Source organism: Corvus kubaryi, unplaced genomic scaffold (genome assembly GCF_017639235.1).
Source record: "Corvus kubaryi isolate FWS band 111438036 unplaced genomic scaffold, C.kubaryi_AGA036_p1.0 split3-37296, whole genome shotgun sequence".
Lineage (NCBI taxonomy): Eukaryota > Metazoa > Chordata > Aves > Passeriformes > Corvidae > Corvus > Corvus kubaryi.
In genome coordinates this window covers 1,878,643-1,896,781 of record NW_024582086.1, presented here as the reverse complement: position 1 = coordinate 1,896,781, position 18,139 = coordinate 1,878,643, and the positions used below count along the sequence as shown (strand labels likewise).

The 18,139-nt window shown below is 40.6% G+C and overlaps 1 protein-coding gene across 1 annotated transcript in view; it reads left to right on the top strand.

The window, feature by feature from the left end:
* The first annotated feature begins 599 nt into the window (after positions 1 to 599).
* MUSK (muscle associated receptor tyrosine kinase) overlaps positions 600 to 18,139 on the top strand; it is a 57,882-nt gene continuing 40,342 nt past the window's right edge. Inside the window, exons 1-5 of the mRNA XM_042015305.1 lie at positions 600 to 790; positions 4,770 to 4,896; positions 8,089 to 8,240; positions 9,636 to 9,763; positions 10,253 to 10,394. Coding sequence (XP_041871239.1) covers positions 694 to 790; positions 4,770 to 4,896; positions 8,089 to 8,240; positions 9,636 to 9,763; positions 10,253 to 10,394 — 646 coding nt within the window. The 5' untranslated portion in view covers positions 600 to 693. The remainder of the gene's footprint in view (positions 791 to 4,769; positions 4,897 to 8,088; positions 8,241 to 9,635; positions 9,764 to 10,252; positions 10,395 to 18,139) is intronic.

Below are 18,139 nucleotides of genomic sequence, written 5' to 3'. Positions count from 1 at the left end.
TTTAAATCTTCCTAGAAAATGAGTGTTGATTTTCTGCCTTTCATCTTAGGCAGAGACCTGGTGGTTAACAAAATATTTCTGGAGATTAATGTCAGAACCCCACTGTCATATTTCCCCACTGTTGTATTGCCTTAAAAGAAAGGCACTTTTAGCCACCAATGCCAACCTCTTCTGCTCCAACAAATGCATCTGTTAAGAAAAGAAATACTATCAGCAGGGCAACAGGTGGCATATTACAGCCAAACTTGAAAGGTTATAATAAGGGGGAGTGTGTGTGAGTGAGAGGAGAAAAACTGGAAAAGAGGGGAATAAAATGAAGGAAAACGCAGTGGCAAACATTTTTGCCTATTGCTGCACTTACAGACAGCTGGAATAAAGGTCTGGTGACTTTGCAACACTGGGGTAGGGTACTGCCCTGGAAATGCATTTGCCCATTGTACTGCTCTCTGTTTGCTTAGAAGGAATTCAGAAGGGATTTTCTTTCTCTTGTTTCATGAGCCCCACGCTTTCACACTGACCAAAGTGGATACACACCAGCTGGCCATGTCCATCACCACCACTGGGTGGGAGAATTCCTGATTATACTTAGATCCCTCAGACCCCACTCTGTCACTCGTAGAGAAGCTCTGCTTGCACACCGCTTCCGAAATGCAGCCGGCTGGGAGGTCCGCACACCTTGCCTGAAGGAGCTGGATGCCTTCTGGATCAAACATGAATGACCTGCTGAAGGTGCCCCTGTTGCACGTCCTCACCCTGGCAGCCCTCAGCTTGGCTGAGACACTTCTAAAAGGTTTGATTGGAGGGGCTTTTTCCCTGCTCTTCTTCTGCCATTTGCTGAAGAATGTTTTGCAAAGGGGAAGGTGTCTCTGGTAATAGTGGGGTGGGTGGTGCAGTAGTGTTCCCAAAAAAGATGAAAATGGTCTGCTTTCAGTAGTCACTTCACTGCTGTTAGTAGGATACCAGTGAAAATATTTTCATATTTGTGTTTGGAATTGAAGGTTCTTTGTCTATGAAGAGCACATAGTCCATTGTAACAGGCAGGGGAGACCTTTGGGTTCAGCCTGGGTGGAATGTACATTTCTCATGTGAGAGAGAGCTCAGAAGTGTTAATGGCTGGTAGCACCAGTTGCCGCAGAGCCAGAGATTTGTTGTGTTCAGCACACCTGTGTAGGTTTATAAGTATATAAATCTTCAAAAAAAGTAAATACTTATGATGTCTTTACAAAGAATATGTATATAAATACAAATACGCACTGTTTGTTATAGCATATAATGTAGAAGTTGTGATACCTTCTTCCTATCTTGTGTGCACGCATGCATATGGGCCTATGCACACGTACTTTTAGCCAACTAAAGAATTGGAATAAAAAAATCTGTTTAGAAAAGTCTGTGAGTTATGAAGTGCAATCGTGGTCTTCTGGAAGTACCGTTTTGTTAACCTGCGGATGACAATTTTTGCTGAACGGTGATTGTCCAGTGCGATTCAACGTTTACTAGAAACTTTGCAGCTTCAGGAAAACAAAATGAAATCTTAAGGGGAATGCCAGTATTCACATGTTAGGCCAACATTGCTGCTCTTGCAGGGCTATGTTCTTAAAATTGTTAGTCAGGTTATTCTCAAAATGAAAAAAAAAGGAAATAATGTATCTTCTTCATAAAAACATTTTGAAATAAAAATGTTAATATTTTCCTAAGGCACTAAAATAAGTTGGTGAATTTTACACTTTTTGAATGTTGTGGTAAGACAAGTGGTATTAGAGAGACAAGAAAAACAAAGAGGACAGGGATAGATTTTTTTTCTGGTGTCACAGTGTGATGAACAGATACATACCATTTTCTAGGACATTGCAGCTGAGCCAGTTTTTACCAGAGGAACTGCAGTTTCTCCAGGTGTCTGCAAAGTTGCAGAGGGACTGGTTCTGTTTTCTGCATTTTGTTGTTTGCCTGGTTGGTCTGGTTTCAAAAGTGTGAATCTGAATCCAAAGCCAAGAAATGTGGAACCTTCTGGTGGGCTGGAGATAGAAGAGGATTTGGCTTTCTCATGGTCCTGTGACCAGCCTTGGGTCATTTTTCTATCTCAGGAAACTACAGCTGACATCCAGAAAAATGGCACCTGTGTGGCTTTACACATATATAAATTAATTTATTTTCAATTTATTTAAAGCCAGAAGGATACCTTAAAAATATCAGAAAGCCGCAGTGTACACACATGGGAAGGCCTGGCTCCATTTCTATGTGCTGACAGATATGTCTGTACATCATTCAGATTCTATTTTCCTATGTTAAAATTTGGTAATGCACACATCATATGTTTAGAGTGCTTTCTGGAGAAAACATGGACTGACAGCAGCACCCGAGCTGCTCGGATGGCGTTTAGATGTAAGCACTGTCTCAGCCATTTTGGGATTCTGTTGCTGCCTCAGGAAATGACGGCATGTTCCACTCCCAACTGTCCCTACTTGGGTTAAATATCACAAAGGTGAAAAGAGCATATGAGAAAATGACACATCCCCATTGTTGTCATGATTGCTCTCTGAGGATGTAGAATTTAGGAAGGCAACTTTAAAAACATTTCTTTTCGTGTTACTGTAGTGCTGTCAGTTTGGACAGTATTTTCTTGCAACCATGAGGCTTGATTGTGCCCAAAAAGCTGCATGCTGGCTTTCAAGAGGTACCAGGTCAGACCATGTCTATGCAATATTCTGTCATCTATTGAATTAAAGACCCACCTTAAAAATATTTAACCATTTCTAGAGAATTTATTTAATATAGAAACCTGACAGTTCTTATTTGCCCAAAGAACAAAATACTGGTTATATACAAATATATATACAAAATATATTTGTACCAGCTCTTGGTACAAATGTAACTTTATTACCTGTGAAAATGACTGTGTTTATCGTTACAACAGTTATAAAACTGGTTGCTTTGAATTATCGTTGCTGTAAAAATTTACATTTCTCAAGGTTAGAAAAGCATCCTTCCAGAGATCAAGGAATATGGACAACAGCAACAGCAACATACTATATAAAATTAGATTGCAAAACTCTGGGGTTAATGCCATCAAATCCCAATAAACTCTGTCACGAAATAGCAATGTCTCATTTGCAGTAGACAGGATAACCAGCGATGGGGGTTATTATCCTAAGACAACCTCCAGTAGAAGGTAAATGAATGCTTTATGGAAATCTTCCATTTGGTTTCACTGGCATGAGATTCATCTGGGGTACCATACAGATGATTATTTTCTGTCTAATGTAACTCAAAATGACCTGATAAAGTGACGCATGATACACTTTGAAGCAGTGATCTTAAACAATGAATTAGTCACAGACTTGTTTCAAATGAAGTTTTGTTCATATAATCTTTAGTGCTGCCTTATTTACAGTTTCAAGATTTACATAAGTATAGTTGTTACTGTTAATCAATGATACTATGAGAAATCTTAAAATTTGGAAGTATTATTGAGGCATCCATTCTAATGAAGTGTCAAAAGTGTTTAGAGTTTTACATAAACCTGATAGTGGAAGCTGATCCTTTATTCCTCTAGCTTCATTCCGGCAGAACTCCAAAGACATTCTAACTTTGACTTCCATGTAAATTGAAAAAGCATTAAGGTATAAACTTTCTATTATTCTCAGTCACTTAAATCTGAGTGTGTTCTCTTTTGCCCTTTCCTTAGGGAGGGAAGGGTAAAACTGATGTAGTTTATTTTTTGCCTGAATTTGAATTTTATTGTACTAAGCAGGGCCAGCAGAATCCCAACACAGCAGTTGGGATTCTCTGTGAAAAAGTAATGGGCCAGATACTGCTACAGTCAGTGAGGAACAGGAGGAGTCCTGAATCCATGATCAATTTTCAAGGTAGTGTTTCAGGAATATGTTAAAATCAGTTTATCTCAGCACAGTTGTCACTGAAATCCAGTCCAACAAATATGGATATATGTCCTTTGCAGCCACTGATCAAGTAATTCAAGTTTTTTTGGAGGCAGTGGCTGCAATGAATACCATGAGCAGAGAAAGTGAGTGGCTAGGCTTATGCTTTGATCCCTCCCAGCTGTGATTCAAGTCTTTCACCAGAGCAATGGCAAATGTTTCTAAAGATACATTCAAGTAATGCATGACAACAGGTCTGTGATAATGAGCATTAGACATAGCTATTCAACTTCTAACCTTTGTGCTACTTGATTAGAAACTGTGAGAAAAAGAGATTGTGTCCTAGTCAGGACACAAATCTGAATGACTTGAATTGTCTTTGTAAGCCTGGCTCGGAAAAATATAGTGCTAAATAAGGGTTTTGTGTTTTTATATAATAGGCTTTGGTTGTTTTTGTTTTTTCTTTAAAGATAAATAGTTGAGTGTATAAATCCTGTAATAATGACAAGGAAGCCCAAATCTCATGCATTAATGAGGAGGCACTGTTCCCACTCCAGGGGCAGGTCAGCTTGCCTTCAATTTGTGTGCTGCCGCTTGCACTTCCAGCCTATGCAATGCCACCCTCATAGCAATGGGACAACCTCACCTGTGTCCTTGCAGTATGCTCACCCAGTGCTGTGAGTCTTGAGAAAGAGGTGGGTCAGATACATAGGACACACTGAGCTTATTGGAGCTTGGTTTGCTCTATTTTGCACGTTATGGAGAGACTTCAAGGGACATGCCATTGAGTGACCCTGCAGGGACATGCCTCCCTCCACCAAAGGTGTCTGGCAGGCTATGTAGCTCTCTCCAGGAGGCACCAGAGGGCTTTCACATTTTCTCTTGTTCACACAGCTCCCTTGATCAGCACTCCTCTGGAAACCGTGGATGCCCTCGTAGAAGATGTTGCCAAGTTTGTCTGTGTAGTGGAGTCATATCCTGAGCCGGAGATTACATGGACACGCAACAGCATTCCCATCAGGTAGGGAGCAGCCCCAGCCCTCACCAGCATTTCTGCCAAAACTGGCAGTGTTTTCTTTCATGATAGAGGAGATATCTGGAAATATAAAACCAGATCTGTGTCAGGAGAGAGTATGAGTGCTGTAATTATATAGGATTCTAGGTTTATGAGGGAGTGATAAGAGCACTTGGGGACTGCTCTTGCACCTTCACACACTTGAGCTCACAGAGAGTTAGTTTCTGCTGCAAGGTATGCAAGTAGTTTTCTCTCCGGATTCAGACAATTCGGTCAGCTCTGTTCCTCAGTTTATGCACGTACGAAGGAGGAGGATGCTGTATAATATTTAAAAGGAGCTTATCAGGACTTGTTGTCTGTCTCAATGTGCTTGGAAACTTTGCATGGAAGGGATTGCGCTGTGCCCTTCTTGTTTGCTTCTAGTTCTGGATCTGGAAATTGTCTTCTCATTGTTACGCACTGTCAGACATTAACCACCAGGCATCAAGGTGTCAACAAAGAAGGCAGCCTTCTGGAAGTGTGGAAATGTTTTATGGAAGTTACCACCATGGCTTTTGCTCTTTTGCTGTAGATAGGTTTCTATGAAGTAAACTGTACTTGATCTTCTAGCTCTGAAATCACATTACATCTGCCACATGCCTTCATATAGATTTCTCATTCTAAATGGCTGTAAGTCACTCCCTCTGTGAGGGAAAATGCAGCACAACCTTTGCATGACATGGTCAAAACCTGTTCTCTACATGAGATGTGCATGTTGGGCAGATGGTTACCTGAAGTATGGTTCTCTCTATTGTGGTCAAACATCCAAAGAGCCTTTGGACCACTGCCCTAGGAGGCTCCAAGTAAGTCAGCAGCAGCAGGAGGTCTCACTGCTTGGAAAACTGCTTTAGAGTAGGACAAAGCAGAAAGTTGCAAGTATGCATATAGGCCTTCAGAAATATATATTTTTTTTTCATTGTCTGCATTCTCAGCAAAATTTGGCCCTAATCTCCTGACCCTGGCTCTGTTTCAACACGGAGGTCTGAACTTCTATGGATGTTATTTCCAAATCAGGTCACCTTTCTCCTAATTCCTTCCCCATCAGTGACGCCATGACTGAAAATCAAAGCAAGGAGAGAAAGCCATCCATGCAGGACTGTGTCTTTCTCACCCCATGTCTTTAAAAATGATCACTCTCTATGTGTTCTAAGATAATATGAAATGCAGATCATTTATCGCCTCAATCCCCTCTTCCAAAAGCCCAACATATCTTTCTTAAAGCCCTCCCACTCTCTGTCTGAGACCCAGTATTTTGACCAAAACGGAAAATAAAGATAAAACACCTCTGCTGTTAAGGCCTTAGAGCTCAGGCGCTTCATTCCTTTACTGGGACTTCTGAAGCAGCATTAATAACAGCAAGTTATTATACTTTCACAAGGCTGTGTAGCATTAGTATTCAGTACTGCTGGATAAAAAAGCTCAGACCAAAGACAAAGGAATAGATAAGCTGAATATATTTCTGTTACTTTCTAAAAACTGAGATGAAACTATTTGCACAATGGAAAAGCATCAGATGAGAAGACATTTTTTCTGAAAAACCCCCATATAAATGTACTTCTGTGCCTCTGTGTGTGTGTGTATCACACTTCTAAGGGCCTAGTTATTGCAAGCAATTAACATCAGTTATTTAATTTCCAAAATTTTCTTCTCTTGCCATGGTCTCAGCATCCTGGACAGACAGGAAGGTTAACCTGCAAAACAAAACAGTATATCAACTCTTAACTTCAATGGGAATAGAGCCTGGGCAGAGACTACAGTCAGCACTAGTCTTCTGGATGTGCCTTTCCTTTTGGCATCAAAACTTGTGCAAGTAAACCAGCAGGTGCTGTGTGCCAAGTGAAATGGTTTCCTGTCCCATCTTCCAGAACAGGGCTGCCCACAGCGAGCCTTCCTTAGGGAAAGAAGGGAACAGAGTCAGCATGTCTTTTACACTATGGATGACTTCATGGCACTCTTTTTTCCCATGTTGAAAAAGTGGAGGGAGATGTAACACTGAATGGTGAAGTGCTGTTGAAAGGAAATATGTGCCTGTAACATCATAAATGGTACATTCAGATTAGTCAGTAACTACTGTACAATTTGTAACAGTAAAAGACAAAACATGACACATATAGCAGTCAGTTTGCTTGGGACACAATCCTCAGATCAGAACTCTTTTGCCACTCTTCATCGGAATCAAAGTCCAATTGCATGAAAGTGCTTCCTAAAAGCATCAACAAAGATGTGAAAATAAAACACAAAGAAATTTACTAGTGCTTATTTATACTATTTATTTATATTTATTATACTTTTGCAGTTTTGCAGTAAAGATCAATAGTTTAGCCCTCTGATTTCTTGGCATCTTTCTGCTTTCCCTGGCTCTCGCACTTGAATACACACATCCCCCCTACTCATACACCACACTTCTCTCATCATGCTCACATGTAAAATTGGTCTTTGCTGCACATTTGTTGCAATATCCCATATTTTTGTTGCTCCAGCTTCAGGGATTTCTTCGTTTCTCTGAAATCTCCCAGTTAAAGCCTGTGGTCATTAAAATACAGCTGTCCTTGAATCCTCTAAATTTCAGATGGCTTAAGCATATTTCTTCACTAGTTTGTTGTTTGGTTTTTTGTTCAAAAAAAATAGACAAAACCACTCCAGTACGTAGACACAAAAGGGTATGGTTTTTGGTTTGTGTCTTTTTTCACAACTGTAAAAATATTTCCATAACTTTATCTGTTTAATTAAAAAAAAATCCTTTTTTTTTTCCCCTGAAGAAGGAAAGCTTCCGCCAGCTCTATTTCCCATACAAGCAGTCTTTGGCTTGCACTGAGCAATTATACCTTAAACAGAACCTAGCTGGAAAAGATTATTTGTGCTCATGCCTGTCCTTGGCCAGTCAAAACCCCAAGCATGATACCTACTTAATGTTACCAATGTCTGGTTGGAGGAAAAATTGCTGCTACACTAGTGGCAGTCAGGAACTGCATGGTCTAGTGAGAACCTGAATCTTAAGGCTGAACTCAACATTTTCAGCACCTTCCCTTCTGCTTGCATGTTGAAAATCAAAGGTAAAGCTTATTGTCATTTGTAGTGCCATCAGCAGCCTGCATATCCAAATGCAATTCCCTCTCTCCATCCCTGGTGGTCCCTGACAATTTGTGCTGTGCCCTGCAGGCTATTTGACACACGGTACAGCATCCAGAGGAATGGGCAGCTCCTGACCATCCTGAGCGTGGAGGACAGTGATGATGGGGTGTACTGCTGCACAGCAGATAACGGGGTTGGAGCAGCTGCCCAGAGCTGTGGGGCTCTCCAGGTGAAAATGCGTAAGTGGGAATGCAATTTCTTCCTGACACCATGTGAGTGTTTAATCAAAAGCCTGAGCAGACTTCCATGCATGGCACCTGGGGATCCACGCTCAGTGCAGACCCATGTTCTTGTGAAGCTGGGTGCAGTCCTTTGAGGCAGAGACATCATATGGCATATGAGATCATAACTTAATGCAGCTGTGGTAATTCACTTTGAATAACACACACTTGTTCTAGGATCAGAGGACAAAACCTGATGCTTTGAAGAATGCCCTTTGTGCAAAACTCTGTAAAAGAGGCGCATTTTGGCAGATTAAACCTCTGCATTGATGCCTGGCGAATTTTAAAAGTAAGATTTCACTAATCAGGTTTCTACCTGAGGATGTAAAATTCAACTAAATTATGTTCAGATGCTCTCAATAATAGTGTTTAATGGTCTGGAGCAACATGTTGTAAATCTCATCATCCCACATGGAAGGCAAAAGGCTTGTTCTTGCCTATGAACAGAGATATGTATGTGTCAAACTCAGTAAAGTTGGACTCACGTGGCTGGATTTATTTACACAAATGCTTTAAAGAGTACCAGAGATATATTCTGGCTAAAGCATCTGGTTGTAGGAAAGGATTTGTTTGTGCTAATGAGATGACCCTCCTGGTCTGGTAATTCTGGAGCTCCACAGCATCCCAGTCACTTGCAGGTGTTGGCCAGGAGGTGATGTCTCTGAAGCTTGTTTTTCCTGTTGATTCGTTATCATGCAAGGGACTCAAAATGTCAGGTCTCCCAAAATATGGAGATGATGATCTTTTATACTCTCAGCTCAGAGTAAGATAGGCCATGTTCCTTTTTCAGTAAAATGAATTTAAATTTATCCCTTATTAACTTCAAGGGAGTTCGACTCCTTTTTCTTTAATGCTGCATTGTCCTTTTCACTAGCATAGTTATAAACCCTTCAGTTAGGGACATTAATTGAGTTTACATACTCTTCTTGTTGAGCTAGAGGCAAGCCTGAATACTGTTTCAAAATCAATTCAATCCAGATCTGAGCTTTCAGACAAGGCAGTGTTTACTCAGTGAAGAGTGGCAGAACCTGGAATGCTAACATTCTTCAATACTGGAAATACTCTTATCTGAATTTGGATTTTATCCCAGGCCCTAATTCAAATGACTGTCAAACTCCACTCAGGAAAACAAATAACCCATGCAAGTTAGCTGCTTTTGCATCCGTAAACTGAAACTGAATGCTGTGCTGAAGAAAGATCTTTCTTACCAAGGCAGTCCATGACAAAGAAAGACTGCTCTATCTTCCAGCAACACACAGAAAAAGCAAGCAGAATTGTTGATGTTATTTCTGAATTTGTCTTACTATGTCTTAGCTTCTTTCCAATTTTAATTTTTAGCTTTTAAAATTTTAGGACCCAAAATAACCCGTCCACCTATAAATGTGGAAATAATAGAAGGGTTAAAGGCTGTTCTTCCATGCACTACAATGGGGAATCCAAAACCTTCTGTTTCGTGGGTCAAAGGAGAAACAGTTGTAAAGGTGAGTAGAGAATGGTTTTTAGTAATGCTAATTATTTGTAATTGTACTGTGTTAAATGTTAGCATTAGTTACAGTATTTAGCTAGTAGCTAGCTAGTAGCTAGAAAGGAAACATTTGGAAAAACAGGGCTCATCTCATAAATATCTTCATCTGCAATAAATCTACATACAAACCAAATGTTCTCTGTGTATGTATATTTTATATGCTTGTTACTACTTAGTATGGCCAAATACTGATGAAAGCATTTGTGAGCATTCTTTTAAGTAAGAACTCTTTCAAAGCTATAATACACTGATCTGCAAAAATAGGGATGGGTGAGTATGTCAGGACAATGCTGAGCAGGAAGAGCTGGCCCCAAATCCTTCAATGGTAGGACAACATGTATAGTCTTCATGCATGTAAGCCCAATCTTTGCAAACAAATTTTTGATGCTGTTTGTGTGCAGCCTGAATGTAGAGTCCTCACCTCAACTGCTCCTTCCTCTGGCAGGAGACTGCTCGCATTGCTGTCCTTGATTCTGGGAATTTAAGGATACACAATGTTCAGAGAGAAGATGCAGGACAGTATCGTTGTGTAGCCAAGAACAGTTTGGGCACAGCCTATTCGAAACCTGCAACTGTGGTGGTGGAAGGTGAGTAACTTTTGAACCAGGCTCAAGCTCCATGTGCCAGCCCCTTGTGCATACCCAGTTAACTTGAATTAAACTAAAGTATCATGTTGATGTCCACAAAACCATCCTAGAGGATGATAATAAAGGAGAAGAGAGAGGAGAGGAGAGGAGAGGAGAGGAGAGGAGAGGAGAGGAGAGGAGAGGAGAGGAGAGGAGAGGAGAGGAGAGGAGAACTTTGCCCTTTGTGGACATGAACATTTTCTGCCCACTAAATGAACATCAGATTGATTTTTCAGTTTCTGGTCTTTATGTGCTCTATGTCCAATTCTTATGTACAGAAAGTATTTGCTTTGTGGTGAGAATCACCACCAGTTTCAGAGTGCTGAGAACAGTGGAATGCAGGGGAACCTAAATGTTGGCAACAAGGCATTTCATCTTCCTGAATCCTATAAGAGAATTTGGGTTGGGAAAGGGCTTGTGGAGTGAGTGGGGAATGACTGATTTAGTAGATGAACGAATTTTTAGTTCTGATCCAGAATGACTGTACTGTAGAAGGTGGAGAAGGGTCTTCATTTACCTAGTAAGCTTCAAAATACTATTGTAGGTTACATTTGGCTTGGAACAGTCAGAGATTACTTAGTGTGCAATCCCATTTCCAAGAGGAACATAGACTTTCTTCTGGGAGCAGTATAGAGTATATTAGATTGAACTACACATTTCTGTAGATCTACTGTTTTCCGAAAACATGCACTAATTTTTCAGGGTTTTTTTTCTCCCTTTTTAATATTTATATGTACAGACTTTGTGTATGCTAGAAATTCCTTAAATAGCTTTCAAACAGGAAGGCAGCTATTCTTAATCTAGATTCAGACAGGTACTTCTCCCAGGCAGTGAGGCAAACTGAAAACAGCTGGATCTGGATGTGAACAGCTTGAGTCCTGGGTTTTAGTTTGGTCCCTGTCATTGAAACAATGGGCAAAGGCTTGTAAAGGGTTAAACAGTGAATGGCAACTACTTGGTGCCATGCACACAAATGCCATCTCCATGCTGAAGGGCCTCCGGCACTGCAATTTTATTGTTCCAGATCTGCCAGAGCTAGTTAGGGAATCTAAAAACAAGCTGGAATTGCACCAAAAATCCAGGCTGCTAAGGTTAATGCCTTGTTTTATCTCTATCTCCAGAATTATGCAGTGGCCTGTTAATTCAAGGACTGGCAAAATAATCCACAAATACCATGCTTGGGTTGTGTATGTGTGCTCTTTTTAAAATGAAGAAGATTAGTTCCTAATTAATCAGTAGCAGTTCAATGCTCCCACACAAATTATCCCCTCGTGTTCCATTCCTGTGTTGGGTGAATAAATAAATGCTCTTCTCCAGGCTCACCTTGGTTTCTCTGGTAGGACACCTATATAATATATCTAATTTTGGGTGGCCACCCAAACTAGACTGACACATGTTTAGTTTACATTTTTGGCTTCCAAAATCCAAAGGTATTAATCCTGACTGCAGCTTGCTGTGCATGCAAATCCCTTCCCCTCACAGTATTTTAGATTAATTCTCGTGCATATTTAGCATAACTACCTCTGCACACATCTGTGTATGCATGCAAGTACGTATGCACACACATCACCCTCACTTTTATTATAATATTTAGTATCCCTCCCCTCCTGCCTCTCCTACCCCATTAGTATCAGTATTTTAAAGTAACTCCTAGTAAATAATATACTAAAATTAATCAAAGCAGGAAAATCACACTCCAGTATTCTTTGAGCATTCATTATGTTCAGAAAATTTATGAAAATTGTTGTTTATTGTTTCTCTGTAGCAACACTTCAATATTTTTTTATTAAATCCTGGTCCTTAGTATTCACTGGAGTCACCAGTCTGTGTAGCATGGTTTAATATTAAAATAAAATGACTAAGCATGGCCGGTTAACTATGAATATTTAATTCCAAGGCAAATGTCCATTCAACGAGCAGTGTAAATATTTATGCCTAGCTAGATCTAGATCACATGGATCCTGATTTGTTGTGTGCTTCCATTTTAATGGGTCCAGCATTAGTCCCGTGTGGCATCCCACCCTTGCAGGGAAGGGAGCACCCAAGAATGATAGATCCTCATATGGCTGAAAGAAAAGACAAAAGGAAGAGGGCCTACAAAAACTTACAAAGTTTTAGTAGTAAATTACACATTTGGCATGGGAACGTGTATGTTAATCCCCGACCTCCTAGATAAGCACAGGGCAGAGGGTTTTGGAGAAAGGGCTAGGATGGAATGAGAGGGACTGAGAGAGAGAGAGAGAGGGATTACAGAGGAGGAGAGAGAATGAAAAGAAGAAAGGAAGAGGGAGGTATCACCAGTCCTGGCTCCAGCATCAATCCAGCTGATGGGGTATGCAGGCTCCTGGAACGCATGTATATCCAGGCCTTGTAGTCCTTTTTATAGTGAAGGTTTCGTGGGCTGGAGCTAAATTTCTCATTCTCTATGCAAATGCGTTTTCATGTGCAGCCCAGACTTGTAGACCTTTCTGGAAATGGGTTGGGGGGCTTCAGGGATCTTGGGTGCTCTTGATCCCCCCTTACATTCCACGCCTGTTCACTGGCCTCATTCCTGCACCTCTGCTGTACTCTGTCGTGCTTAGCTCCAGGAGCTCCAGGACCCAGAACAAGGACACTTGTTCCAGAAATGTACTGCCCTACTTCCAGCTATTGCTGGTAATTGGCTGTTGCTCCCAACAGTCCTTGGTTGGCTCCACAGCTATATGGCCATCAGTGTTTGAGACATACACATTAGCCCCTTATTTTCTAGGATTTCACATCCTGCAATTAGCTTTAGTGCTCAAAGTGCAGAGGTGATCTTGAAAGACTGACTCTGTCTTCTGCAGGCAATCAGGCTCCTTAATGTAATTTTGATCAGGCACATGCTTCAATGACTTGCTCAAGTTGGGCCCAGAAATTACAGCAAGTCACAAGTACATACAATGAACTGTGCAGGAGCCACTTGTTCAAACTGACAACAATCTTGGCTCAAATGTTAACACTCCTGAGCTACCTTGTGGTCCCACTTGTCTGGTTTCAGTTGTCCGAGGTAGAACTGTTTAAAAAATGCTGCTATTTTGATTTTCCAAATACTTTTTCTTCTATTCCTTGTCAGCTTTCCTCAGCATTCATAATACTGGCCTCTATTTATTACTTTTAAAGTACAGCTTTAGTATTTTTAAAGTTTTATTATTTTTAAAGCAAAGATGAAATAATATGAGCAACAGGTTTTAGATGAAAATTCAGGTGCAGTTCTTGTCATGAAAAAGAAAACTTTGGAGGCCTCTCGTAGTAGAACAGATTTTTCGGATTCCGATTTTCATCAGGGAATGTAGTGAAAGAGATAAGGATTCTGTGGGTGCTTCACCCTGCACAGACCTGTCCCCAGTTAGGGCAGCCTGTTTGCTTTCCCAGGGCGTGCTTCAGGCACCAGGGCTTAGGTCATGAATTCTAATAAATTAATCCTGAGTTAGGATTTTAATTAAAAGGATTTAAAAGCCTTCCTTTTTGCATCTTTTCTCCAAGTCTGGGGCAAACCCACATGAATTTGGACAAGTGATGGTGAAATAGATCCTTTTTTTAAAAGGCATAATCCACAAGTGGTACATACATGATCATAATGGACCTAACTGTTAGGTTTGTGGGAAGAGCTGGGCTCTTTACTGGGAGCTGTGCTGATTCTGTGGACAGCACTGCTCTCAGTGAAAGCCTGCTTGGGGTGCCTGGAGGATATTAAGAAAATAAACAGGCCATGGAGCATCCCCTTGATTTAACATCAGGGAATAGGCTCTGGAGATAAGGGATGGAGAAGGGATACAAGGGGCAAGTGTTGGCCAAGTGGGCCAAGTGAGAGACCGTGCAAGATAGGCAGCACTCCTGAAGAAGGGTTACACAAAATTTTTATGATCTTGGTGTGTCCTGTAGCAGTAAAATGACACGTCCTTGGTTTAGCTCTGAGGAATGCCTCAGAGGAGTAGGGTTGGTTCTTTCTGACATGTGCTGGGGTCATCATAAATTGGTTCTCCACTAGTGAGCTGGTTCGCAGCTGTGCAGAAGCTGTATGGTTGTATTTCACTCACTTGGTTCTTCTAGTTACAGCCCACTGAACTTATGGAAAGAAGGACTAGTGAAAGTACTGGTATGAAGCAGAAGTGCATTAGGCAGAAACAGCCTTTTCCACACTACTCTGCAAAGCAAAACAAGAAATGCTGAGTTTGTTGGGTCTGCTAAAACTAGCATGTGAAGATGACTTCCTCTTGCTACTGTACATCCACAGATGTCTACAGAAGGTAGCTTGTGCATTGAGATAAAGGAACAATATTACGTTTGCCAAGAAATGTGTTTTTAATTTCCTGGAGGTAACATTTCTGACCTGCAGTTTTTATTAATTTTCTATGATCTTAAGCATTTTGCTAACTAGCTTTTTAATCACTGCATTTTCAGTTTTGGTAATGTAAACTTCTGCTAAACCTAGAAGAGTATTTATATACTCAATGAAGCAGTACATTGCCAAAGGATTTCCACAGATTTCCTGTTGTTTGCTGTATTGATGCTCAAAGTGAATCTCTGGCTGAAAAGTTCCTGGATGAATCCCAGATTCAGGACTATGGTCAAATAGAAGCATTTGCTTGCTTACCTGACCTGTAGTTCACATAGATGTCTGAAGGTTGAAGTTTATTAACAAGATGTTGACTGAGATGGCTAAGATGTTCCAGCTTTATCTGAAATAAGAAATCATTCCTTTGGGAATAAATTGGGGAGCAGCTATTGCCATCAATAGGGTCAAGATTTGTCATCAAATGCAGAAATTCCCATTGATGTCAGTGAAAATTCAGGGCAGGGTATAAAGACTTAAGGTGTGCCAAGAAGGCATTTTTTGGGCGTCCTCTGAGCATTTGGAATTTGTAGGGTCTGTAAGACTTTAGTCTGTTTTTTTCCCTTATGTGTTGGACAGCTATTTATGTACATAGGCAGCAGAACAGGAGGAATTTTGGTTTTTGTTGGTATTTGCAGTGACATTGATCCAGTCCATTAATAGGACTGGCTCCACAAAAGCTATGTGAGAGATTTTCAGGTTCAGCTTCTGGGCCTGCTGCCTAAAACTGTACACCCTCTGCAGCCCCCAACATTTGATGTGTGTTAAGAATGGTATTTTCCATATCCATTATGTATGAATCGTGTGATTTTAAAAGAATACATTAAAAGCCATGAGCTCTTGTGTGGTGAAAGGCATGGCAATATTCCTGTTATGAGCATGCTTATCACTCAGACACAGAGTGAAGCTGCCTTGTTAATTTTTTCTTAATATGTGAAATAAATTCCATTGGATGGTTTTGCTTTAATCTCTTGCTATCTTTTTCAGATATTGTCCTTATATCCAGTATTCAAAGTATATTCAAAGTAAATTCCTGCATGAAATAAGAAGTGTCTCTTGCAGAACAGCCACAAACCAGTAATTTTTGTGATGATTTATGGGTGTCATTGCCTGACCTGGGCTCAGTTTTTTGCTTTGTTTCGGAGAATGTTTCTTCTGTCCTTGGGGGAAGGAAAGTGACACTTTGTGAATTGGTAGAATGGGCTCCTGTCCTATATGCCCTTCCTCATTCTTCAAAACAAAAAAATCACAAAAGAAATTGAAAAGTTGGCCATGAATTTCTGACAGTTTAGAAGTAACACCTGCTTATAAATGAAATACAAAGCCATAAACCATGTTTCAGCCTTAGCCTTATTTTTATCTTCAACTGATGAAAGAGCATTTTCTGGAAATTAATGGAGTTATTGTCACTGAAATGTACAAAGGGTTGTGGTGGAATAAGCACTAACACAACAGAAGGCAAAATATTCTTCTGAGAGATGTCCTTCTAATCCGGTAGCAGCATGACTGACAGTCTTCTGATGTAGGAAGACAGGGTGAACAGCCTAGTGGAACTTGGTGTGCAGAAGGTTTTTCTTCCCCTGAGGATGAGGAACAAACTTTCTGTTGTGTCTTTCTAGGTGTTGTATCCAGCTAGAACTCCGAAGTTCCAGTTTGCCCAGTGATGTATTTTTAATGTTTACAAGTAAAGAAAAAGGTGATAAATACAGGGACTGCTGTGTGAGAGGAGAGAGTAAGTGGATGGTCCTGTTGGTTGTGTACTGAGTTTGGTGCAACTCCATCTTGTGATTTACACAAAACTGAGCTTGATCTCCAGCCTGTGGCACCAGAGACTTGTGGAATTCAGGAGTATACTGTGTGATAATGTTTAGTTTTGAAGTCATCACTCTACAGACACGTCCAGAAATTAGCAATCATAAAACTGTAAGGAAACAAACAAATTAGCCAGAGCAAATGTTAGAAGACCCAGCGTGTTTAACAAAAATTTACCTGTATTCTCCATGGATTTATTAACATTTTTGGTTCAAATCTCTGCAGTTTCCAAGTGTATGAAGAGGCGCTGGTTGAGGAGTACTGACCCTTTCTTTAACTAGGCCATTTCATTCCTCTCTCTGCTGAAATGTTGCTGCTCCACTTCATCCTGTGCTACTATGTGGCTGCAAATAAAACAATGAAATCAAAACAAGGGTAGAAGCAATGCTCCTCACACTCTCCTGACTTAGATGTTGTTTGATTTTGAGTTCCAGCCCTGGTAGATAGAAGTCTTTTCCTGGCCACATTTTATTGCTTATTGCTAGCTACTAAAATAATGCCCTACCACAGGCCACAAAAATGTTCCCCTGTAAGCCACTTCTGAGAACTGCCTTAGTCTTAAAAATAGGAAGGTTTTCCTTGGAGAATCATCCCTTTAGAAGAAAGGATCTGCCAGATTTGGTCTAGATTTTTAAAAATAATTTTGTCTAATTCACGTGCCATTGAGGGGATGGCAAACTATTTGACAATAGAAAGCAAAGCCATTGCTACTTAGTTAAGAGGCTGTCCCTGTAGGTGTAAAGCACTAGCTTCCTTCAGCTGTTTTTTGGATGTCTTATATAGTCTTGGGACAAATTTGCTTCCTAGATAAATCAACAGACTGGAAAGTCACATCAAAATTCAAGTAACAGGAATAAAAGCATGTATTTAGTGCAGATAATTCTATCAATTTGGATTCCAGAGATGGTCTGTATTTCTAATGAAAACTGACTCCTGATATGTCATCCAGAAAGTTTTTTATGCTTTTGTGTCAACTTGCCTGCACTTGCCATAGATGATGTAGGAAAAGGAGATACCAAGAGACCACTGAAGCAGCCTGTCAGGACTGTTGCCTTGCTGCATTTCCTATGGATTAGATTTCAGCGTGAAATCTGAATTTTTATCTGCATCATCTTTTGAGGTAGAGTGTTTTGGGTGAGGTGAATTACCAAATAGCAGACTGGCAAGGAAGTTTGCAGTTTGTCATTTAAGTAGAGTGTGAAATTTCCTCCTGGAAATTCTAATACCAACACTGAAGAGGAGTCTTGGCTCTGCCTTGAGCAGAGGCAGAAACTCTGGGAAAGGACAGCCTTCTGTCTGCATTGATGCTGGTGTATATACCTGCAGGCACTGTTCTATGACAGTAAATGGTGAATACTGCAGTTTGCTTTTAAAAATTGCAAAGGGTTTGGGGTGAGGGAGCATTACAGGGTAAGACCAATCTTGCCTGTAATTACACCAAAGTATTTGACTGGCCTCAGCGGGGTGGTGTGGGTGTAACTGAAACCCCAGAATATCTCATTAAATCTCCTCCTACCTACGGCATTCATCAGAGGCATCC